We start from the raw sequence: 25,973 nt of genomic DNA, 5'->3' as shown, positions 1-25,973 counted from the left end.
ATTGTTACAATAACATTTTAATTTATATTTTATTGCACAAACATTTATTTCTGTTTTACTGTGTTGATATTAAGTGCTGTATCTTCGATATTGGAGCGTCTTCTACGCTACTCATTTACAGTTTCCTCTCCTCCGTTCAGTAGCTAAGTGTTACAAAATGTGTACTTAATTTAATCCTACGCTCAGGTTCATATGCCATGTCAGTTTTTTTTTAGTTGTCTTGTCTACTCTGCGCAGTGGTCGGATAATTTATGTGTTTCTTTATTTTAGGCAATCCTGGCAGGGTTTCTGTACATCTAATGTAATTTGAGTGCTTCCTCTTTTTCTATAGGTGGTGTCATTGGTAAGGCGAGATCTGGTAATATATTGACAGTATTTTATGCGATAGTTCTCTTGGAATAGACGTATTTCTGTCTACTTTTTTGTAATGTTTCATTCGGTTGATATTTTGTCTTACGTTAGCCGAACTGTTGGAAATGAAAACTAATATCCCCGTAATGAGACAGACAAGGAGCCATCAGCTGACGAAGGTGACTGGGTGTTAATTCAGTCTACGCTATCTCATCACAAGAAACTTCGTTAAAGTCGAGAAAACTCTTTGAGAGCAAAATTACCGTTCCTTCTACTAGATGGAGACGAGGAACAGGCGTCTAGATCCTCCTCGTCATCGATATGGGCTTTTTACTATTGTTCATACTCATTTCCTATCCGTACTCAGCATACAGTGCCATTCCTATAACATGTTTATGACAAACCTCATTTCTTATTCACCAAACGTTTAATCTGGATATCATTCGATCTGAATAGCACACTCTGTTTGGAAATTTAGTTTATGTATGAACACTTCTGCAGCTTTGTTAATATGAAATCAATAATTAAATAGGCACTAGTTTGAATAAAGTCCTTCCTAGGTGGTTTTAATTAAAATAAATCATTTGTAATGGTCTTTTTTCTCTTAGTCACATGGTTACTATTACTCACATTGTTGTAATGAACAAGGCAAGGGAGTCTACAAGTAGATTTGAATCCTGTCACGAAAATGTAAAAACCGTCTGGACACATTCTGTATAACTCATGGAACCTGTGTACATGTAATAGTTCATAAGAAACCACAGCCGAATTATGTTCGGTAATGATAACACTCTACTGGTGCACGCAATGCTTCTCTTCCTTTTTCCGTGTGCTAAACGTCAAATAATGATAAGCAACACTTCATTCTTTCCAGATATTTCAAGATCGAACTGAGATAGAGAGGTGACTGCTTAAGTGTTAGGCCCCCATTGTTCGCGTAGCTTGTATTGCTCCACTAGGAACACGAGTATCGCGTGGACCAATGTCGTGTGTGCCAGCTCTAACGTATTATGTCGTATCACTTGCATATCCCTTCCATGGGACACGGCGGCTAATTGTTTAAAGTGTAGGGGATTCTGATCAGTGTACGTCAGTCAAACGCAGTCTTTGGATCATTGATTACAGGGGTGACGGGAAGGAAGAAGGTCAACCCAGGTCATAATTGTGACAGGAGTTTATGCTAAAAATTATGGTGGTGGTGGTGGTAATGTTATTTGTTGAAAGCTTGAATAACTACCTTCTGTAGTGCTAACCGCAGCGAAGTGTGCAGGAAGAGAGCCAGGGAGGTTCTGGAACGTACCGACTGGTACGCAGAGCCGTGCCAACTCCATACCAGTGGTCAGCTGCGCTAAGTTTCTCTGTCGAAGATCAATGGCGCAAACAGCCCGATCGAGATGCTCCCAAATTTCCTGGGAGTTTCGAGACCATGGGAGTATGGAAAACTCAACCCGATGCCCCTCGATACACACACATGCACTGTGATCTGTGTGACACTTTGCATTGTCCTTCTGGTAGATGTCTTTGTGCCGAGGCAAAATAAACTGCGTGTAGGGGTGGACATGATCCCCAAAGATAGATACATACTTGTGTCAAGGCTTAAACTCGCGTCTGCCCATCCATATTAACGTTTCTCGTGATTTCCCTAAATCGCTCTAGGCAACTGCATGGATGATTACGGCCGATTTCCTTCTTCATTCTCGATGTCGACGGGAGGTTAGACCCAACCTTCCTTCTTTGCTATTTGACTCTTACAGAGAAGATAACAGCAACCATCCAATCTGTATAATGCTGTTTATTTATTTAAAAAGCGGCGTTACCGGTTTCGAACCGACAAGTTCTTCATCAGACGGCTTGTTCACTCTAAGATATATTTTACATTAGCTTTGACGTTTTGTTCTCCGAAACGAAGAAATTTCCTTGGGACAGTGATGCCCTAGAACCGAAACAAGATATGAGGTAATGTCTAACTGTAATTGTGCTTCACAACGATTTTAAAGGATGTGAAAAAATTATTAAAAGTGAAGATGTTTTGGTTTCTTACGTTAAAACATCAGCGCCAATACATTCTGATGCTGACTGTTTATGTTAACGCACCAGCAAAGATTGTATGAAGAACTTTATATATATGTACACACATAATGTAAAGCACCACTCACACACCAAAAAGATTCGCCACATAGAGGTATGTATATAAAGATGGCAGTATCACTCTCAGAGATATTTTGATACATACCAGATTGATGCCACAGGAGAAATTCACAAATTACGGACGTTCCATTACTTACTTTTTACAATAAAAGAGAACTGATTAAATTAAGATAAACAAATAAATCAGCCAGTTTGTTATAAAGTGTTACTGCAGTGATATTGTGTAAATATTATGGTATACCGTGGAAGCAAAGTAAATGATAAGCGATTAAAGTACACAAATTAATATTATAACAGCGGACATATAATGTGAATATTATGGTATATATTTGGAGCAAAGTAAATGGTAAGGGATGAATGTACATAAATAAATATGCATGCTGTTATTTTTAAGAGGAGTAGTGTTTATCCTAACCTGGAAAGCAGGTGGGCGACATTTTGATAAAAGGCTGCACTGGCTAACTCGGTCTGTTCATTGAAAGATTTTGTGGTGATTTGCGTTTATGTACATATATTTCAATTTCTTCAAACAAATTCATAGAGATATCGTTCTCAGTATGATGCAATACGTGGCGTGGTCTTCAAGGCTCTTTATTCCATGATTGTTAATAGTTGTGTTCGTGGAAAACGTCGATTTTGATATGTTTTTCAAAGGTATGGCAGCTGCATGCCCTTTGAACCAAGTCTCAAAACTTCTCCCAATTTGTTCTTTATAGCAGGAGGGGCAACTTTAACAACTTTGCATATGTCTGATTTTTCTGTAGGAGGTTACTAATCTTTAAATTGTGAGTTACTGTTTTCTGAAGTTTGTTGTTTGTGTGGAAGCTTATCTTAATGTAAGTCTGCAGGCTTTCGCGGCCATTGTCACTAAAGTTAAAATCTTCTGGGTTGTGAGGCCGAGTCATATTTCTTTCTAAAATAATGTTTTTGTTTTTAAATGGATTGCTTATTTTGTAGGATATTCTCCATAAGAAAAGTAATGCAATAAGTTTTCTGCTGTTTTCTACTGCATCTTGTATTAACTGTTTGGTTGTCTGGTGTGCTGCTGTGTTGTCTGATGGTTTTCGAATTTTTGAAATAGTTTGCCTATCATCAGAGGACTGTAGCCATTGTATGAGGCTATGGTTTTAATAATATTGAATAATTTTTCTTTTTGACTGGCTCAAGTAGATTTTATATAGGTAATTCAATGTGGATCTAAAATATTCCATCGTATTTTGGTTTGGATGACAAGATGAACTGTTGATACACACTTCAGTGGAAGCTGGTTTTCTATAAATCTAAAAAAGATATGTAGGGTTTTTGTTGGTGATTTATATGTCTATGAAATTAATGCTGTTCTTGGTCTCATGTCCAACTGTGAATTTAATGTCCTTCTGCATGCTGGTCTGATTTGTCTGTAATGTGTCATCAGTTGTATCATAAACGGTGCTTGATTTTGCTGTTGATGTGACTGTTAACTTCAAAAAATGTCTACTTGAAGTGTTTTATGTAAATATCTGCCAACATCCCAGCTAGGCTGCTTCTGGTGCCAACCAATCTCTTTCTATTTGTATATTTTGTTATTAAAACTGAAGTGACTGTATGATATTACCAAAGTAAGTAATTCAGTGAGCTCACAGATCTCTGCCATGCTTTTTTTTATGTCTGAATAGATTGTCCCTGATTATGTTTATGGTGTCCTCTGTAGGGGTGTCAGTATATAGATTCACTATGCCAAGTGATGAAAATTTGGCTGTCAGTAGGATACACACATCTCTAACATTGTCAATGAGTTAATAATAGAGAATTTGTTTTCAGAAGTATAGTGGATATTTAGCAGAGCAAGCAGTTTGTTATTTAATCAATATGAAGGGCTGTTCCTAGAGTTAACAATTGGAGACGAGGTGCAGTGGAGTTCATGGAAATGCTGGCACACACTTCCCACTTAGGTGGAAATTACAATTCTTGAGTGTTTTCTTAATTTTGGGCTGAATTTAGAAGTGTGATGAAAATCTAACTTGGTTATGTTGTTACTACTGAAGAATTCTATGGTTTTGTTAACATAGTAATTTTCATACATTATGACTGCACAGTTACTTTTATCCGCTTTAACTATAAATGCTTTCCTCTTAGAAAGTTTGGGGCTGATACAGTTTAGAACGTTTAGGTCATTGTTTCTGTGTCAATTGCTGTTTTTGAATTGTCTTGTTATTATTTTATTTACTTTGGAGGCTAAAGTATTAGATTTCCTGGAATTTAATTTGCAGCATCTCATTCAAGCTTAGTAGATGCAATAAGGAGAATTGTAGGTTGGAGAGGCAGTTTCCAAGTTGCAAGCGTAGACTATACAGTTGCTTGTTGAGAAGATCTTTCCTTGTGTACTGCATTTTTACCTGTGTCTTGAGCCACATGATTTCACATTTTGGTTTAGCTATTTTGGCGGTACTGTACTCAGAATTAATCTTCATTTTTATATAGTATGGTGTTACCTGTGTAGACAGGCATTCCCTGTTATATTTGATGCTGTGGTTGGCCTGCGTCAGGTTTCTTTTGCACCTTTTAAAAGAACGAACGTTTCTCAATATCTGGCTGTTGTTGTTGTGGTCTTCAGTCCTGAGACTGGTTTGATGCACCACTCCATGCTACCTTATCCTGTGCAAGCTTCTTCATCTCCCAGTACTTACTGCAACCCACATCCTTCTGAATCTGCTTAGTGTATTCATCTCTTGGTCTCCCTCTACGATTTTTACCCTCCACGCTGCCTCCAATGCTAAATTTGTGATCCCTTGATGCCTCAGAACATGTCCTACCAACCGATCCCTTCTTTTTGACAAGTTGTGCCACATACTCCTCGTCTCCCCAATTCTATTCAATACTTCATCATTAGTTATGTGATCTACCCATCTAATCTTCAGCATTCTTCTGTAGCACCACATTTCGAAAGCTTCTTTTCTCTTCTTATACAAACTATTTATCGTCCATGTTTCACTTCCATACATGGCTACACTCCATACAAATACTTTCAGAAAGACTTCCTGACACTTAAATCTATACTCGATGTTAACAAATTTCTCTTCTTCAGAAACGCTTTCCTTGCCATTGCCAGTCTACATTTTATATCTTCTCTACTTCGACCATCATAAGTTATTTTCCTCCCCAAATAACAAAACTCCTTTACTACTTTAAGTGTCTCACTTCCTAATCTAATTCCCTCAGCACCACCCGACTTAATTCGACTACATTCCATTATCCTCGTTTTGCTTTTGTTGATGTTCATCTTATATCCTCCTTTCAAGACACTGTCCATCCCGTTCAACTGCTCTTCCAAGTCCTTTGCTGTCTCTGATAGAATTACAATGTCATCGGCGAATCTCAAAGTTTTTATTTCTTCTCCATGGATTTTAATACCTACTCCGAATTTTTCCTTTGTTTAAGAAAAATATCTGGCTAGGTAAGCTTAATGCTGTTTTGTCGATAACTGGCATTCTGAGTCCGTGGCCGTGTAGAAAATATAGGTTGAGTCTTGCAGAGAAGATACCAGTCCCCAGAGACTTTTTATAATGCTATTTATTTATTTAAATAGCACCGATACCGGTTTCTAAGCGACAGGTTCATCATCAGACAGCTTTTTCATACTAAGATACAGTTCTCATTAGCTTTCACTTTTTGTTTTCCCAAATGATGAAATTTTCTTGGGTTAGTGGTGCCCTGCAACCAAAACAAGATGTGAGACATTGTCTAACTGCCCCACAACGACTTTAAAAGATGTAAATAAATCATAAAAAGTGAAGATGTATGGTTACTTACAACGAGTCGTTCCGGTGCTGACTGCTTGTGTTCATGCAACAGAGAAGAACGTATGAAGCATTTTCTTTATATACTGGGTGATCAAAAAGTCAGTATAAATGTGAAAAGTGAATAAATCACGGAATAATGTAGATAGAGAGGTACAAATTGACACACATGCTTGGAATGACATGGGATTTTATAAGAACCAAAAAAAATACAAAATTTCAATAAATTTCCGACAGATGGCCCTTCATCTGATCAGAATAGCAATAATTAGCATAACAAAGTAATACAAAGCAAAGATGATACTCTTTACAGGAAATGCTCAATATGTCTACCATAATTGCTCAACAATAGCTGTAGTCGAGGAATAACGTTGTGAACAGCACTGTACAGCATGTCCGGAGTTATGGTGAGGCATTGGCGTCGGATGTTGTCTTTCAGCATCCCTAGAGATGTCGGTCGATCACGATACACTTGCGACTTCAGGTAACTCCACAGCCAATAATCGCACGGACTGTGGTCTGGGGACCTGGGAGGCCAAGCATGACGAAAGTGGCGGCTGAGCACAGGATCATCACCAAACGACGCGCGCAAGAGATCTTTCACGCGTCTAGCAATATTTTTTTTTTTTGTTCTAATAAAACCCCATGTCATTCCAAGCACGTGTGTCAATTTTTGCCTCTCTCTTTACATTATTCCGTGGTTTATTAAGTTTTCAAATTTATACTGACTTATTGATCACCCGATATATGTATACACATAATCTAAAGCACCACTCACACACCAAGAAGTTTCATCACATGGAAGTATGTATACAAAGATAGCGATATCACAGCTACAACAATGATAAAACACTTCCACTTTCAGAGATATTTCGATACAAACATAGATGTCACAGTAGAAATTTACAATTCTGACGTTCCATTACTTACTATTTATATTGAAAGAGAAATGATTAAAATTAAAATAAACAAATAAAGCAACCAGTTTATTACAGAGTGTTACTGCAGTGACGTTCTGTAAATAATATAGTATACATTGGAAGCAAAGTAAATGATAAGCAGCAAGCTTTCTATAAGGTGTTTCTGCAGTGATATTATGTATTTTCCTTCCTTCACACTTGTGTCGATCCATTTTGCCTCCCAGGGTGATGAGATCACGCGGAGAATGTCACGGAAACGTTCCCCAGACAACAACACTACCTCCTTCGGCATGGACCCTTCCGACGATCCTTGCAGGGCGTCTCCATCTGAACGTTGGATCATAAATGTGATTCATCTGAAAAGACCACCAGTCGTTATGCAGTGGACGTCCAGTTCCGATACTGGCATGCAAATTTCGGCCTCCGTCGCTGATGAACACCAGTCAGCATGGATGCCTGTATCAGGGGCCTGCTGTGGAAGCCCATACGCAATAACGTTCCCTGGAAGGTCGTTGAGGAGACGCTGCTGGTAACCCCTCTGGTTCACCTGGGCGGTCAATTAATCAACAGTTGCACGTATATTCATCCATACCATCTCTGCTTCCATTACTCACTCGTGTCATCTATGGCCCCTGGTGCACCTCAGTTGCCTCGCCGCCAGTTTTGAATAGTGCGCTTTTGCCATGCATGGTGTACTTTAGCCACGGCGACACGTGAACAATTTACAAACTTAGCAGTTTCGAAAATTCTTCCACCCTTTACCCGAAATTCAACGATCACGCTCTTTTGGGCGTCACATAAATCTTCCCTTTTCCTCACTGCACTATTTCCCCCCGACCCCCGATACGCTTTATATACCCTCTAGTGCAAGTCTTTGAGTGGTTAATGCACGTTGACGTCGAACATTCAAGGTGGTCACATTAATGTGATTGGATCATGCATAATCATAACCCTCCCTTATGGAATTTGTAACTACACTCATGCTCATAAATTAAGGATAATGCTGGTACATGATGAAACAACCCTGTGATGGGCGGTTTGCGGGTTTAAATCAGCTCGGGGTATGACCATGCGGCGCATTTCACCTGCGGTCGTCGCACGGTGGTGCTGGCAGCAGTCCACATACGCAGAGGTGTGTTGGTGAATGTCAGAGTACGGTGCAGCGAGTAAGTGTGCAGACGTTTTCAGACGTGCTAATTGTTATTGTGTTGAAAATGGCTCAAATAACACATATTGATGACGTTATGAGGGGTAGAATACTAGGGCGACTGGAGGCTGGTCAAACACAGCAGGTCGTAGCACCGGCCCTCCGTGTGCCACAAAGTGTGATCTCTAGATTATGGCAACGATTCCAGCATACAGGAAACGAGTCCAGGCGCTACAGTACGGGACGTCCACAGTGTACAACACCACAAAAAGACCGATATCTCACCATCAGTGCCCGCAGCCGCCTACGGACTACTACAGGTAGTCTTGCTCGGGACCTTACCGCAGCCACTGGAACAGTTGTCTCCAGACACACAATCTACAGACGACTGAACAGACATGGTTTATTCGCCCAGAGGAGACCTGAAATGCGTTCCATTGACGCCTGGTCACAGGAGAGCCCTAAAGCCTGGTGTCAAGAACACAGTACATTGTCATTGGAACAGTGGTCCCAGGTTATGTTCACGGACGAGACCAGGTATAGTCTCAACAGTGATTTTCGTCGGATTTCCATCTGGTGTGAACCAGGAACCAGATACCAACCCCTTAACGTCCTTGAAAGGGACCTGTATAGTGGTCGTGGTTTGATGGTGTGAGGTGGTATTGTGATTGATGCACGTACACCCCTGCATGTCTTTGACAGAGGAACTGTAACAGGTCAGGTGTATCGGGACGTCATTTTGCACCAGTATGTCCGACTTTTCAGGGGTGCAGTTGGTCCCACGTTCCTCCTGATGGCCGATAACGCACGGCCCCACCGAGATGCCATCGTGGAGGAGTACCTCGAAACAGAAGATATCAAGCGAATGATCTGCCTGTTCTCCAGACCTAAACCCCATCGACCACGTCTGGGACGCTCTCGGTCGACGTATCGCTGCACGTCTTCAGACCCCTACGACACTTCAGTAGCTCCGACAGGCACTGGTGCAAGAATGGGAGGCTATATCACAGCAGTTGCTCGACCACCTGGTCCACAGTATGCGAACCTGTTGTGCGGCCTATGTACGTGTGCATGGTGATCATATCCCACATTGATGTCGGGGTACATGCGCAGGAAACAGTGGCGTTTTGTAGCACATGTGTTTTGGAACGGTTTTCTCATCGTATCACCAATACCGTGGACTTACAGATCTGTGTTGTGTTTGTTGCCTATGTGCCTATGCTATTAGCGACGGTTTTGTGTAGTGCCACGTTGTGTGGCACCAGATTCTGCAATTATCCACAATTTGTGAGCATGAGTGTAGTTATGTTAATCAGCAGTGATACTGTTTACAACAGATTAACCTCTCCGTCCGATGGACGGATCTACATCAATAGCGTTACTTACACTCATCCGTGAAATAGTGCGAACATATTTGGAATTTAAACCTGACCGTCAGCTCAAAGTCGGATGATGGGAAACTTTACGCCACCACCTCTCTTCCCCTTGAGGCCGAATACTGAGGGCGTTTGTTTCTTCCACCACGAGAATTCGAACCGTCTACCTCCGGGTCGAAAGCACCCCATGGACATACGTTAGCGCCCTTGGCTATGCAGCGGGTTAGGAAGTGGAACACGTCTATCGGTCGTTACACTGGCAATTAGAGATAGTCGTATCTAGGTTCTTACCTAAAAAACAAGTTGTTCTTTCGATAGTAATCATACTTCTAATTACGCATCATTTTTCACCGATGCTTGTCATTTAGCTTAAAATTGAAAGTAGTCATTCACACAACGATAAATTATGAATCTGGAACATAGCTGTTTGTATGCTGGCTTCGTTGTCTTCTACAGGGTATTAATGCTGCTTTGAGTTATTCCTGCACAAATAAATCTGGAACCTTCCAGAGTCATAATAATTCTATGATTGACGTAAACTATTAATAATGATATGTCATTCATTTTAGCTTCCGTATGTTTTTGAACAGTTAAAGACCTGGTTCACAACAGTCATTCAATTTCTACAGTAATATAATTCCCATCTGCTCACATGAGCTATAAAATTCCAACTACTTGCTACGTCTGCATATACACGTCCGGCTTTGCATCATCTCCTCCCACCAAGGGAGAGGGAACTGAGAGATTACAAATGTAGGCAAAGACGTTCATCTTGTACGTTGCTGGCAACTAAAACATTTGAATTCGCTTTACACGTATTTTTTACGTAAATGTAAAAGAGTGTAATGAAAAAGTTTTGTAATTCCATACATATAAAGCCGGTCGCTGTGGCATAGTGGTTCTAGGCTCTTCAGTCCGGTACCGCGCTGCTGCTGCGGTCGCAGGTTCGAATCCTGCGTCGGACATGGATGTGTGTGATGTCCTTACGTTAGTTAGGTTTAAGTAGTTCTAAGTCTAGGGGCCTGGTGACCTCCTCAGATATTAAGTCCCATAGTGCTTAGAGCCATCTGAACCATCTGAAACATATAAAAAGCTACATTTGGATGTATGTATCTGAGTCTAAGTGCGTGTGTGTGTGTGTGTGTGTGTGTGTGTGTGTGTGAGAGAGAGAGAGAGAGAGAGAGAGAGAGAGAGAGTATTCCAAATCTCCTCCTAAATCACTGGAGCGAGTTCAACCAAACTTGCTACTCATATCCTTTACTGTCAGGCAACAATCGCTGTGGGATTAAGAACCTCCTACCTTACATAGCTGAGGAGATAAGACGTTATAAACAGTGAGATACAAATCGCCTAATTATCCATGAAGTTTCAATAAATTTATTCTTTACTACGAAGACACTCCTAGAGTCGAGTCATGTTAAGGAAATCGCTGACACCTGACGCGCTTTTGCAGCTTTCAATGGAGAAGCGCAAACGGCTGTAGGCGAAAAGAATAGCCAGCTATAGAGCTGTGAAGAGCCATTGTCATTGACATGTTTACAAAACGGGGTTGTAGACACGCGAAGCAGTTACGCAATCGTATAGAAACTGTCCGAGATAATATTTCTTAATTTGGATACTGTACTTGTACATTTGTAAATTGTGCATATTTCTTCGCACATCTGTTTCATAATTTCAAAGTTGTTTTCAGGAATATTTGCAGATGAAATTTTTCGATAATTTACTAGAAACACAGTTCGTTCCTTGTTTTCGTTTCTAATAGAAATTTGGCAAAATCAGTACCTGGGAAACGCCAGATTTGTCAGCTAGTAACATTATATAGTTTATATAGTTACGTTTTTATGTATTCGACTTCACGTTTATTCTAACCAAATGGAAAGAAACAGTAGCATACAAACTCATTTACATATAAATCGATTTATACAATACTTCAATGTTTCCATTAATGAAGTGATAGCCACTGGTGTGGATGGTTTCCTAATATGCATTAGGCTTGACTAAATGATAGTTATTGTCAAAAATCGAAAACTTTCCTTGACACTAACTACGGTGTCCTGTCCAGGATTTTTCGAAATTACATTGTTTATTTATTTATTTAACCTGATCTGATTAGGACTTTCAGGCCCCCTCTTACATCACACCAGGATTTGACACAAACAGTACCTTTTTTACCTCTTAGTTACTTAATAAAGAGGAATAATTTTAAAACAACAAATGGTAGTAAAATGATTAGTGTGTCGGCAGAGACATTGTAAATAAACAGTACCGAGCAAGAGCTAATAAAGCTAATACTGGCAGTAGTTCTACCGCTCATGCTTCCAATAATAATAATGATAATAGTAACAATAACGATAGTGGCAGATATACAAGAATTTATAGATGTAGAAAATACATATATTCTGATATAATTCTGGGGAAGGGAAATTTAAGGACGCTACACTTGCTAACAACGCTTGGAAATTGGGAAAATGTGATTGGAAAGAAGGATGTAAAGGGGTAAGGAGTCTGTACAGGGACAGTGGTAGTTATTACCGTTTACTGTTGCCTCAGTAGATGTATCTTTAACTGTCTTTTGGAAGGAGTTCCTGAAGTGTGAATGTTGTTCATTGCCAGGTATGGGTGGCAACAAACTATGCCCGCTGGTATGACAGGCACTGTCAGTATTTCTCATACAGCTGACTTAGTAGATAGTGTCGGAAGTTCCATGCGGCTTTTCGCGGATGATGCTGTAGTATACAGAGAAGTTGCTGCATTAGAAAATTGTAGCGAAATACAGGAAGATCTGCAGCGGATAGGCACTTGGTGCAGGGAGTGGCAACTGACCCTTAACATAGACAAATGTAATGTATTGCGAATACATAGAAAGAAGGATCCTTTATTGTATGATTATATGATAGCGGAACAAACACTGGTAGCAGTTACTTCTGTAAAATATCTGGGAGTATGTGTGCGGAACGATTTGAAATGGAATTATCATATAAAATTAATTGATGGTAAGGCAGGTGCCAGGTTGAGATTCATTGGAAGAGTCCTTAGAAAATGTAGTCCATCAACAAAGGAGGTGGCTTACAAAACACTCGTTCGACCTATACTTGAGTATTGCTCATCAGTGTGGGATCCGTACCAGGTCGGGTTGACGGAGGAGATAGAGAAGATCCAAAGAAGAGCGGCGCGTTTCGTCACAGGGTTATTTGGTAACCGTGATAGCGTTACGGAGATGTTTAATAAACTCAAGTGGCAGACTCTGCAAGAGAGGCGCTCTGCATCGCGGTGTAGCTTGCTCGCCAGGTTTCGAGAGGGTGCGTTTCTGGATGAGGTATCGAATATATTGCTTCCCCCTACTTATACTTCCCGAGGAGATCACGAATGTAAAATTAGAGAGATTAGAGCGCGCACGGAGGCTTTCAGACAGTCGTTCTTCCCGCGAGCCATACGCGACTGGAACAGGAATGGGAGGTAATGACAGTGGCACGTAAAGTGCCCTCCGCCACACACCGTTGGGTGGCTTGCGGAGTATCAATGTAGATGTAGATGTAGATGTACCGAGAATTAGCCTGAGGCAGCTGTGTGGGTGCGCAGGGGGCGGTCGGTGCCTGCGGCTGCTGGAGGTGCGCGTCCCGCCCCACGTGCTGCTGCACGGGGACGCCGGCCTCGAGTGCGAGTTCGACCTGCAGGGCGAGGCGCTCTACTCCGTCAAGTGGTACAAGGACGGCCACGAGTTCTACCGCTTCGTGCCCAGGGACTCGCCGCCCAGGTACCTCTTCCAGCTCGCCGGCGTCACCGTCGACGTAAGTAGCGCGACGTACCTGTTTAATCATATAACTAGACTGGCTGTTGGAAAATTATTCCGATATGTAGCATGGTACAATATTATGCGAATTTAAATTGGCAATTTACTAACAGAAGATACCTCAGATCACCAACTGACTTGATTTACCACTTAATTAAACTGAATATTTCCTTAAAAATTAGTGAATAGGGCTTATTTCCAGAAAAATTAACGAAAAGTTGATATACCTTTACAGTCCTTGATCAGTTCTACAGGATAATCGGCTTGGGAAATGTTCTTAAATATGCCAATAATCGTACACGTGTGAGCTGGCCTGGATAGATAACGGGTGAGTTTTTGAACATAAGGAATGCCTTCTACTTATTTTTTTTGTCATCGTTCTTCTACATCTACATCTACATACATACTCTGCAATCCACCATACGGTGCGTGGCGGAGGGTACCTCGTAGCGCAACTAGCATCTTCTCTCCCTGTTCCAGTCCCAAACAGAACGAGGGAAAAATGACTGGCTATATGCCTCTGTGCGAGCCCTAATCTCTCTTTCTTATCTTTGTGGTCTTTCCGCGAAATACAAGTTGGCGGCAGTAAAATTGTACTGCAGTCAGCCTCAGATGCTGATTCTCTAAATTTCCTCAGTAGCGATTCACAAAAAGAAAGCCTCCTTTCCTACAGAGACTCCCACCCGAGTTCCTGAAGCATTTCCGTAACACTCGCGTGATGATCAAACCTACCAGTAGCAAATCTAGCAGCCCGCCTCTGAATTGCTTCTATGTCCTCCCTCAATCCGAGCTGATAGGGATCCCAAACGCTCGAGCAGTACTCAAGAATAGGTCGTATTAGTGTTTTATAAGCGGTCTCCTTTACAGATGAACCACATCTTCCCAAAATTCTACCAATGAGCCGAAGACGACTATCCGCCTTCCCCACAACTGCCATTACATGCTTGTCCCATTTCATATCGATCTGCAAAGTTACGCCCAAATATTTAATCGACGTGACTGTGTAAAGCGCTACACTACTGATGAAGTATTCAAACATTACGAGATTCTTTTTCCTACTCATCTGCATTAATTTACATTTATCTATATTTAGTGTTAGCTGCCATTCTTTTCACCAATCACAAATCCTGTCCAAGTCATCTTGTATCCTCCTACAGTCACTCAACGACGACAACTTCCCGTACACCACAGCATCATCAGCAAACAGCCGCACATTGCTATCCACCCTATCCAAAAGATATATTATGTAGATAGAAAACAACAGCGGACCTACCACACTTCCCTGGGGTACTCTAGATCATACCCCCACCTCCGATGAACACTCACCATCGAGGACAACGTACTGGGTTCTGTTACTTAAGATGTCTTCGAGCCACTCACATATTTGGGAACCAATCCCATATGCTCGTACCTTAGTTATGAGTCTGCAGTGGGGCACCGAGTCAAACGCTTTCCGGAAGACAAAGAATATGGCATCCGTCTGATACCCTTCATCCATGGTTCGCAAGATATCATGTGAAAAAAAGGGCAAGTTGCGTTTCGTGGGAGCGATGCTTTCTAAAGCCGTGCTGATGCAAGGACAGCAACTTCTCTCTCTCAAGGAAATTCATTGTATTCGAACTGAGAATATGTTCCAGAATCCTGCAACAAATCGATGTTAACGATGTTGGTCTGTAATTTTGAGGATCCATCCTTCTACCCTTCTGCCGGTTTGATGCGGTCCTCCACGAATTCCTCTCCTGCGCCAACCTCTCTATCTCTGATAGCACTTGCAACCTACGTCCTCAATTGTTTGCTGGATGTATTCCAATTCCTGTCTTCCTCTATAGTTTTTACCTTCTACAGCTCCCTTCAATACCCTGATGTCTTAACAGGTGTCCTACCATCCTCTACCTTCTTCGTGTTCGTGTTTCCCATATATTCCTTTCCTCGCCAATTCTCCGGAGAACCTGCTCTTTCCTCACCTTGTCAGCTCACCTAATTTTCAATACTTCTCCAGTAACACCACATCTCAAACGCTTCGATTCTCTTCTCTTTCACGTTTACCCTCAGTCCATATTTCACTACTATACAACGCTGTAATCCAGACGTACATTCTCAGAAATTTCTTCCTCAAATTAAGGCCTATACTTGATACTAGCAGACTATTGTTGGCTTGGAATGTCCTTTCTGCCTGTGCTAGTCTGCTTTTTATATCTCCTTGCTCCGTCAATCATGGTTTATTTTCCTGCCTAGATAGGAGATTCCTTGAACTCATTCACTTCGTGATCACCAACTTTAATGTTAAATTTCTCGCTGTGCTCATTTCTGCTAGTTCTCATTACTTTCGTATTTCTCCGATTTATTCTCAGTCCATATTCTGTATTCATTAGACTGTTCATTCCCTTCAGAAGATCCTGTAATTCTCATTCACTTTCATCGAGGACAGCAATGTCATCAGCGAATTTATCATTGATGCTGTTTCAGCCCGAATTTCAATTCCACTGTTCTCCTTTCTTTTATTTCCGTCATTGCTTCATCGCTGTATGGATCGAACAGTAAGGGCGAAAGATTACATCTTTATCTCACACATGTTTTAACCCGGTAATTTCGTTCTTGGTCATCCATTCTTTTAATTTCCTCTTAGCTCTTGCAGATATTCTATATTACGCTTCTTTCCCTACAGCTTACCCCTACTTTTCTCAGAATTTCGAACATCTTGCACCATCTGACATTATCGAACATTTTTTCCAAATCGACAAATCCTATGAACTAGTCTTCATTCTTATTTAGTCTTACTTCTATTATCAACTGCAGTGTCACAGCTGTCTCTTTGGTTCCTTTATCCTCCCTAAAGCCAAAGTGTCCCTCAGCTAACACAACCTCTGTTTTCTTTCCCATTCTTCTGTATATCATTATTTTCAGCAACTCGGATGCATCAGTTGTTGAGTGTGCGATTATTCTCGCACTTGTCAACTCTTGCAGTCTTCGGAATTGTGTGGATAATATTTTTCCGAAAGTCAGATGGTATATCGTCAGACATTCTGAACACCCTGAACAGTAGTTTTGTTGCCACTTCCCCAATGATTTTAGAAATTTTGATGGAACTATCTATTCCTTCTACCTTATTTGATCTTAAGTATTCCAAAGCTCTTTTTATTCTGATTATAATACTACTATACATTTTTTTCTGGATTAATTATCTAAAAGGGAAGCACATGAACAAACGTATATTTAACAGAAAAATCGTTACCTACCATGGAGTAGTGTACTGAATATTGCTTGTAAAACGAACTGAAGTCTCTACATGAATAACAAGATGATCTGAAATCGGGAGTGTTGTGGAAAGACGGATTACACACGCACACATTCAGACTAACCATTCAGCACAGATAAAGAAGTGGTTCAATAATTTAATCAAGGAAACAAGATCTAAACTGGGTTAGAGAGAGACTAGCCTCGATCGTCGAATACTTAAATACAAAATTACTCCCAGGCTTATAAAAAATTACGCGAGATTGCAAATAAGAACAAAGAAAAGGGACTACGTTCTGTAAACAGTTATTCCGAAAGGTATGAGGATGTGTTAGATTACGATCGGGGAAGGTAAAGGCCCAGAGAGGTTCATAACGGAAGCAAGACTAAACAAAAATCAAGACATGTTCATAGCTTTTGTCTACATGGAAAAAGCGTTCGACATTGTAGCGGTGCGAGATGTTCGAAATTCTGATAAAAATGGATTTAAACTATGAGGAGCGACGGGTAGTATGCAATATGTACAAGACCCAAGAGGCAATAATAAGAGTAGACGACCAAGAACGAAGTGCTCGGACTATAAAGACTCTAGGACAAGGATGTAATCTTTCGCCCCCTACTATTCAATCTGTACATAGAGGAAGCAATGATAGAAATAAAAGCAAGGTTCAGAAGTAGAATTACAATTCAAGGTGAAAGGATATCAAAGATACGATTCGCTGATGACATTGCTATCCTGAGTGAAAGTGACGAAGAATTACATGAAATTCTGAAGGAAATGAACAATATAATGAGTACAGAATATGGATCGGGAGTAAATCGAAGAAAGACGAAAGTAATGAGAACTAGCAGAAATGCCGGCCGCGGTGGTCTAGCGGTTCTGGCGCTGCAGTCCGGAACCGCGGGACTGCTACGGTCGCAGGTTCGAATCCTGCCTCGGGCATGGGTGTGTGTGATGCCCTTAGGTTAGTTAGGTTTAAGTAGTTCTAAGTTCTAGGGGACTTATGACCTAAGATGTTGAGTCCCATAGTGCTCAGAGCCATTTGAACTAGCAGAAATGAGAACAGTGAGACATTTAACAGAGGCATTGATGGTCACGAAGCAGACGCAGTTACGGAATTCTACTACCTAGGCAGCAAAATAAACAATGATAGGCGAGGCAAGGAGGACATCAAAAGCAGATTAGTAATAGCAAAACGGGTATTCCTAGCCAAGAGAAGTCTACTAGTATTAAACAAAGGCCTTAATTTGGGGAAGAAATTTGGAGCTCAGCATTTTAAGATAGAGAAATATGGACAGTGGAAAACTGGAACAGAAGAGAATCGAAGCATTTGAGATGTGGTGATACAGAAGAAATTTAGAACAATAGATGGGCTGATAAGGTAAGGAATGAGGAGGTTCTCCGGAGAATTGACGAGGAAAGGAATAGATGGGAAACACCAACAAGAAGAAGGTACAGGATGGTAGAACACCTGTTAAGACATCAGGGAATAACTTCCATGGTACTAGACGCAGCTGTATAGGACAAAAACTGTAGAGGAAGACAGATATTGGAGTACATTCAGCAAATGATTGAAGACGTAGGTTGCAAGTGCTACACTGAGGTGAAGAAGTTGGCACAGGACAGGAATTCGTTGCGGGCCACATCAGCATGTCAGAAGACTGATGATTCAAAAAAAAAAATGGGAGCCACCGAAAATTACAAGTAACCACGTGAACACCCACTACGAAGGAAAATCGATAAAATGTCAAAAAAAAACAGTACAAGAAAGATAGCGAAATTAAACAATGTAGCACGAGAATTTATCCAAGCAAGGGAACTGGTTCATTTGCAAGCACAGAATACTGAAGTACGATATCACTACCAAAGCACGTGGTAACGACTATCAACCATGCACAAAGAAAACTTACTCAATTCTGCAGAGAACACAGAAGCCTTTTATTGATATGATACAGAGTATTAAAACTACATGCACTTCTCCAAATTATAGAGCACAGAGAAAATACAGCTATAAATTCCAAAAATAGCAAAACTACTCTCAATTCCTGCTTACGCGAGGTATCTCGATCCATTCTATAACAGTTTAAACCTTCTAAGAAATGGCTTTAGGACTCAGTTGAGCTAAAACTCATTCACAAAATTACAACACTAAGGACTAAAACTGAATGTTAGATCTACGACGAATCCCAGCGCAGTGACGCTCCTCACTACTCACGCACAGTCTCTACCGCAGACCAAAAGCTGGCGCACAGACAATATGCGCTCTCTATCTGTGCTACCTTAGCAAACGCGACGGATCATGGTCACCGGTCTCTCTGACACAGAAGGAATCCACTTGGCAATACACAATAGTTGGCTAAGCTGTCCCTACATTCAGCGAAACTTACCCAAAACATATAGACACTGCGGCAGACGGTAACATGCGACCGAGCAGGTAACCAGAGAGACGGAACAAGAAAGACATAAGATGACAACGCAGATGTATAATGAATGCTTTTCTGCTTCTAATTATGCTCTTAAGATGTATCTGTCTAATGTGGGAAATGATTTAGATATGAAATTCAGATGTGATAAATCAGATGTGGTAATTTAGTATTGAAATATCACTGTGCGTGGCAGATATAGCACCCAGCTGACCATCCTCTCACTTTTAATTTATAGGACCACCGACACCTAAGTGATGCCGTTCAGAAATGTGAAAGTGAGTAACAACCCTGAACGTCAATGAAGCGACTTATATACAGACAGCACACGGTCAGCGACCTGTGTTAACTTCTAATGGAACCATGTACACTGGCAGGCCAAAACATGGTGACCACCTGACTAACCCTAAACGTACCAAGCTGGAAATCCTGGAACCCCAGACAATGATTTTTGTAGATACTATTGCGAGTTTAAAAAGCAATTTATTCTGGATTTTTATATGTGTCGTGCAGCTGTTTAACGTATACAGTACATAATCAGAGCTACGATGCGTTGGATAAAAAATTAAAAAGTAAAAACACACATGAGAATCTGACAGTTCCACGCTTGGTATACCACATAACGTATTTTGATGGATTTCCTTTTTTTGTTATTTTTGGTAATCATAACGTCATAAATTTTCAAAAACAGACCGCAGGAATATCTGAGATAATGACATTCTTCGGACGCTGGATGAATGTGATATCAGTGACCAGAAACGTCCGGAGCGAATCTGATGAATTTATTCGAGAACAAACTTCGTCAGAATCGGAGGATAACGTCGAAGTGAACTGAACAGAAAGTACGAGTAATATTGCCAGTGAAAATTCAGATACAGTTTCTGATGAAGAAAATGAGTTTACTGCAAAGTCGGGACGAAATGGAAGACCTGAGTGTTCCCGTAACTCTATGTCGTCAGCATAACATTGCCAAAAGATCTTGCAGATCAAAGAACACAAATCATCTTGCATCACATTGCCCAACGTTTTCAACATGTTATTTGTAGATACCATTTATACCTCCTCCAACGGTGAAGCATTATGTATTGTTCAGGATTACAATGCGAATGCTGCTCTAAACATATGAGAATTAGTACAGATTGAGATTCTGCCAAATTCATAGTTTTTTTATGTTCTGTTTGAATTCGTCGCTGCTGAAAGGATTTAAGTTCTGAAATGTGGAAAACAGACGGAAATATTCGTGTAGTTTTAGCTTCTGTCATTTCACGGAATCGATGTGTGCATATATTACTGTTTATCAGGTTTGACGATACAGCAACACTTCATTAATGCTTATTTAATTTAAATATAGTTTTAGACGTCCAAAGAATCTAATCTGAGTAACCATCTACACTACTCTATTGAGAAGTTAAGCAAAAGACATAAGGTCCCCAGAAGACCCCAGCCTGATAAACAACGATGACGACTTAGACTTCGTATGCCAAGGGTTAATAATCTCTGAAACGCAATACAGTTCCGATTCTGCGTCTCGCGACTCGACAAGGTATTGCCAAGCTTCCGGAGGTACTTGGCAACAAATGTCTATTCACACGCCACGCAGTTGCCGAACATTACGGATCGGTGGATTGTGGGCACGGTGCTGGTTGGTGACCGATAGCGCCTCACTTGTGTTCCATTTGGTTCAGATCAGGCAAATCTGGCGCTCAAGACATCAACATGAGTTCAGTATATGATCCTCATACTCCCGAAGCACGAAATTGGCCTTGTGATATGGACTGTTATCCTGCAAGGAGGTGCCGTCGCCTCGGGAAAGAAATTAAGAATGAAGGGATCCAGGTGGGTTGCAAATAACGTTCATGTTCACAGATGTAATTATGCTTTCGATTTCTACCATAGCAAAAAACTGCGCCAATCGGGCGGCGTCCGTGGTGCTGTGAATGTTTCCAACAGCCTTTCGTATGAATGAAGGCGCACCTAACCAGATGTAAATAAAAATATGACCCATCCGACCAAGCAACACGTTTCCACTGGTCCACGACCCAGTCTCGATGATCCTGTTCCCGTTGCTGTCGTAATTGTCGATGTCGTCGGATCAGCTTGGGGGCAACCTGGAGTCGTCTGCAGCTGAACTCGACGATCAACAGTGTGCGATGAATGTGGGCTTCGAAAGACTTGTGATTCAACCAGCATTGTACTCAGCTGTGAGATCTGCCACACACGTCCACTTGTCCTGCTTTACAAAGTCTCCAACGTCTACGTTGTGTGATGTGTGGATGTCCAATATATTGCCTACTCGTGGTTTCGCCGTCGTTCATCCACTTTCTATAGATGGTTATTGCTGTGTACGACTCCATACACAAGTGTAAGCAGAGGTGAGCTACAGAGTGGTACAGGAACTGCTGGTGCAGGAAAGCTGGACAGGAGCAGAAATGATTAGAGACAAGATAACACAACAAACAGAAGATTTACTTAATTTCTGTTTCTTCAGAGGTATGGAGACTCGTTACAGATGATCCAACAATCCAAAAATCTCTGTGCACTAAAGCGTAATCGATGAAGATGGAGCCTCAACCAGGCAGCATCTGTGTAGCATCACGCTGTGAAGTGTCTCCAAGCACAAGTGGCCGGAGTCGCTACTACCATACCTCCCATATTGAGGCGACAGAGGGTACTCGTGGTACTGAACCGCTAGAGACGTAGCTCAATGGGAGTGCTCCATTGGGTCCACTGGATAACGCGCTACAGCTATCGACATCCCACGAAAACTTGCAATTCTATTAATATTACGCCTGTGGAGTGTATCGATACGTGATACCACATCCAAGACTGTAGCACTACAATCGACCATCTACGCCCTCAGATGCTTGTTCCTACGTGCGGCGCCATCAAAGTCATTTATGTGAGTGACTTATCCCATTTGTGGCCCGTATTGTCGCTAAAATGATTTCCTATTTTCCTCTGTTCCGCACGTACTAGCACATACTACTGCGTCACATGACCGGAACGCCACCAGGTGGCACTCAATGTTGGGCACTCAATGTCCTGGTTCACGATTCATCAGTGTAAGACACAAGTGAGAATGAATAAGACAACTCTGCGCTGCCACTCTTTTCCTACATTGCTCAGGTAAACTTCTACCAAAAGATTCATCGTATAATTCGCTTTCACTTGCACTGGAGTGTAGTAACACCGCTCACACTGGATCGCTTCCTAAACTGTACCGAGCAGGAAAAACTGAGGAGTACGGTTCAGCACCTTAGCCGCCTTACACCGAAGCTTGCAGTCTCTTCGCTACGGAAACGAAGTTGGTGTTACGAGAGATGCCATGCTGTTGTGTGTCTTTGTTGTGTGGTTATAATGCATAACTTTTGTTGTCTACGTCTAAGCCAACGTAAAGAGTATTATTCAACTTGCATAAGTTGTACTACACACTTGGCAAACTGCACTTAACAGCGAAAACGATATCGTATGATTATTAATTCGTTTATCGGTGCGCTTTGTAATGCGTGTGTCTTTGGTGGAAATAAAAATGGCGTGTTTTCCTATATTGTACGTCACATTTGGAGTGGTCCAGTTCAATAAAATAACTTCAAGCCAAATTTGAAACGTTTTAAAAAATAATTAAATTAATTATTAGGGTGAGCAAACGGGAAATTCCTAAACATTACGGACAAGTGCCTTGTGGGCGCAGACCGGGTGAACGATAGCGTCTCAGTTGTGTTTCATCAGGTTCATATCAGGCGCATTTGGTGTCCAAGACATTAACATCAGTTGAGTATACAATGAAGCGTAACTAATTACTTCCTTTTCCGCTTCCACAGAAAAATACCAAATCTAGGTGGATGGTGATACGGGTTCGAATAGTACACCATCACCTGTAATATGCGAAAATCCACTTGGAAAAGGGCTATTGATGGTGTAAATATTAACGCAGTAGGTAGTAAACATTCATTTAGAAGAACTATTGATCTTCCAGAAAGGGTAGAAAGAGATTCGATAGATCACACATTAACATAGGTAGAAAGATTTTTCCGTATAAAAAGGATTGATCTTCGATGACTAGCTTCTGAAATAACGAAACTCAAGAATTTACGCCATGGATTCAATGGAGAGTTTAGAATAACAACATACGTATGGTACTACAGCTGTTTCTCTCGTCACCTTGAAAATCATTACGGCAGCTTGAATTTTGTACGGAGAAAGTTAATGTCTTTATGAACATACTAAAAAACACTGTAGATGAAAAGAATACTGGACAACGCACGGACATACAACTTGGATTAAACGCTCTTCCAGCCCTCAGAATCCGCGGATAAAGCATGGAACGGGAAACAGCGAAATGAAGAGATATTAAAGAGTAAGAAGCAACACTACAGCAGTTTGTTGTAAGAGTATTGCCAAGATGTTTGCACCACCATTCCTTACGTTTAAGAGACTGCTGTTCAGGTTTGAGCTCTTAGTAAGAGCGTCTCCAAGAACTAAATTTGCATGTTAAGAAAATGGCTGGATCACAAACGAGATTTTTGTGCAATGGCTTGAATTTTTATAGAAACTGTGAAACCGAGCAAAGACACGAAACTGCCGCTTGTTTATTCTGGGTACGTCACCAACAAGAACATTGCTGCGATTAACTTATCAAGTCATATACCACATACTTCCAACAATTTTGAGTGCGCCTTTCTTTCTTTCTCTTTCTCTTTTTTTTTTTTTTTTTTTTTTTGAGAGTTTCTTTGGTTCTGCGGACACTCTTACGACTCTTGAATGAGACAACATCTTAACCAGTTGGCTACCCACTTCCAGTAACTGAAGTACTTGGTAGTTTTAATGGGCGAACTGCATTGTAAATAATGTTGTAAAAGGGTTCAAGAGAATTGGATTTTGGTCTGATTACAGGAATCGTTCCGAAGACAGAAACTCTGCCTCGCCATTTCAGTAGAAGCTCCATCAGCAGTTTCGGCAGATACATCAGCAGCAGTTTCAGCATTAGGTTTAGCATCAGATCTTCGGGTTGATGTAGAAAGGTCTTCCAGTATTGAGAATAATCTCACTCCTTATAAACATCAGAGCTCTGTGACGTCTAAGACCCACATTAAAGCACAAGAAGAAGTGAGAAACGACACAGCAGACTGTAAATTCCGCCGGAATCAGCTCTCACAACTTAGACATTTCGCTTCTATTCGTCTGCATTATATGCGAGCTGGCAAGCCAGTCTACGGACTTAAGCTTAATATCAGTCATATTTTATTATTGTTATCATTACTTGACTTTGGCTCCAGACGGTATCCTGTTAGACGTTCGCAGCTGGGTATCGTTAAACATATTATGTTGACTGAATACACTAGTTCAATTATGAACATCTCGTACTGGCTATTTAGCGACGAAGCGTCATTCACCAACAGCGGGAACGTAAACCGGCATAATATGCACTATTGGGCAACGGAAAATCCAAGATTGATGCGACAAGTGGAACATCAGCGACCTTGGCGGATTAATGTATGGTGCGGCATTACGGGAAGAAGAATAATTGGCCCCCATTTTATCGATGGCAATCCAAATGGTGCAATGTGTGCTGATTTCCTACGTAATGTTCTACCGATGTTACTACAAGATATTTCACTGCATGACAGAATGGCGATGTACTTCCAACATGAATGATGTGCGGCCGTTGAAGCGGTATTGAATAGCATATTTCATGACAGGTGCATTGGTCGTCGAAGCACCATACCATGGCCCGCACGTTCACCGGATCTGCGGGGAAAGTTGAAGGATATTTGCTATCGTGATCCACCGACAACGCCTGAAAATATGCGTCAGCGCATTGTCAAAGCATGTACGAACATTACGGAAGGCGAACTACTCACTGTTGAGAGGAATGTCGTTACACGTATTGCCAAACGCATTGAGGTTGACGGACATCATTTTGAGCATTTATTGCATTAATGTGGTATTACAGGTAATCACACTGTAACAGTATACGTTCTCAGAAATGATAAGTTCACAAAGTTACATGTACCACATTGGAACAACCGAAATAAAATGTTCAGACGTACTTACGTTCTGTATTTTAATTTAATAAACCTACCTGTTACCAACTGTTCGTCTAAAACTGTGAGTCATATGTTTGTGACTATTACAGCGCCATCTATCACAAAGCGAAATAAGTGGTCCGACTAAAACATTCATATTTCTTTACGTACTACACGAATATGTAATAAAAAATGGAGGTTCCTATTTTAAAAAACACAGATGATATCAGTTTGACCTATGGCAGCTCCATCTAGCGGGCCAACCATAGCTCCATCTGGATTCCCCCTTCAAGCTAGACAAGTTTTGTTCTTTGTAGTTTCTTCGTTTGACGCTTATTTCGTGAGATATTTGCCCGGACACGATCAATGGACCACCCTGTATAGTTTTTTTTTATCTCCACGAAGACAAAAAGATTGAAAGTTCCTGGCAGTCCAGTGAGCTCGACCGAGACTCGAACTATGGACCTTTGCCTTTCGCGGGCAAGACTCGAACTATGGACCTTTGCCTTTCGCGGGCAAGTGCTCTACTAACTGCGCTACCCATGCTCAACACAGCACTCACTTGACCGCGAAGGGCAAACGTCCCGAGTTCGAGTTTTAATCTGCCACGAAGTTTCAAATCAGTGCACACTCCACTGCAGAGCGAAAACTTCATTATGGAGACAAAAATATTGATTTACAGCGACTTTTCTAGTATTGTCCTATTTAACAGTCAAGTCAAAAGTCAAACAGCGAATTTATGTTTTAATTTGACTGTGGGAATGTCCCAGACAGAAAGTGC

The 25,973-nt window shown here is 41.2% G+C and overlaps 1 protein-coding gene across 1 annotated transcript in view; it reads left to right on the top strand.

Annotated features, from left to right (window-relative positions):
- Positions 1-25,973, top strand: part of LOC126416459 (uncharacterized) — a 178,510-nt gene that overhangs the window by 75,943 nt on the left and 76,594 nt on the right. The window contains exon 2 of the mRNA XM_050084194.1: positions 13,298-13,506. Within this exon, the coding sequence (XP_049940151.1) occupies positions 13,298-13,506 (209 nt within the window). The remainder of the gene's footprint in view (positions 1-13,297; positions 13,507-25,973) is intronic.

The sequence above is a fragment of the Schistocerca serialis genome, chromosome 8 (genome assembly GCF_023864345.2).
Source record: "Schistocerca serialis cubense isolate TAMUIC-IGC-003099 chromosome 8, iqSchSeri2.2, whole genome shotgun sequence".
Taxonomy (NCBI): Eukaryota; Metazoa; Arthropoda; class Insecta; order Orthoptera; family Acrididae; genus Schistocerca; species Schistocerca serialis.
Note: the sequence above shows the minus strand (reverse complement) of the source record. Positions and strands in the feature narration are given on the sequence as shown.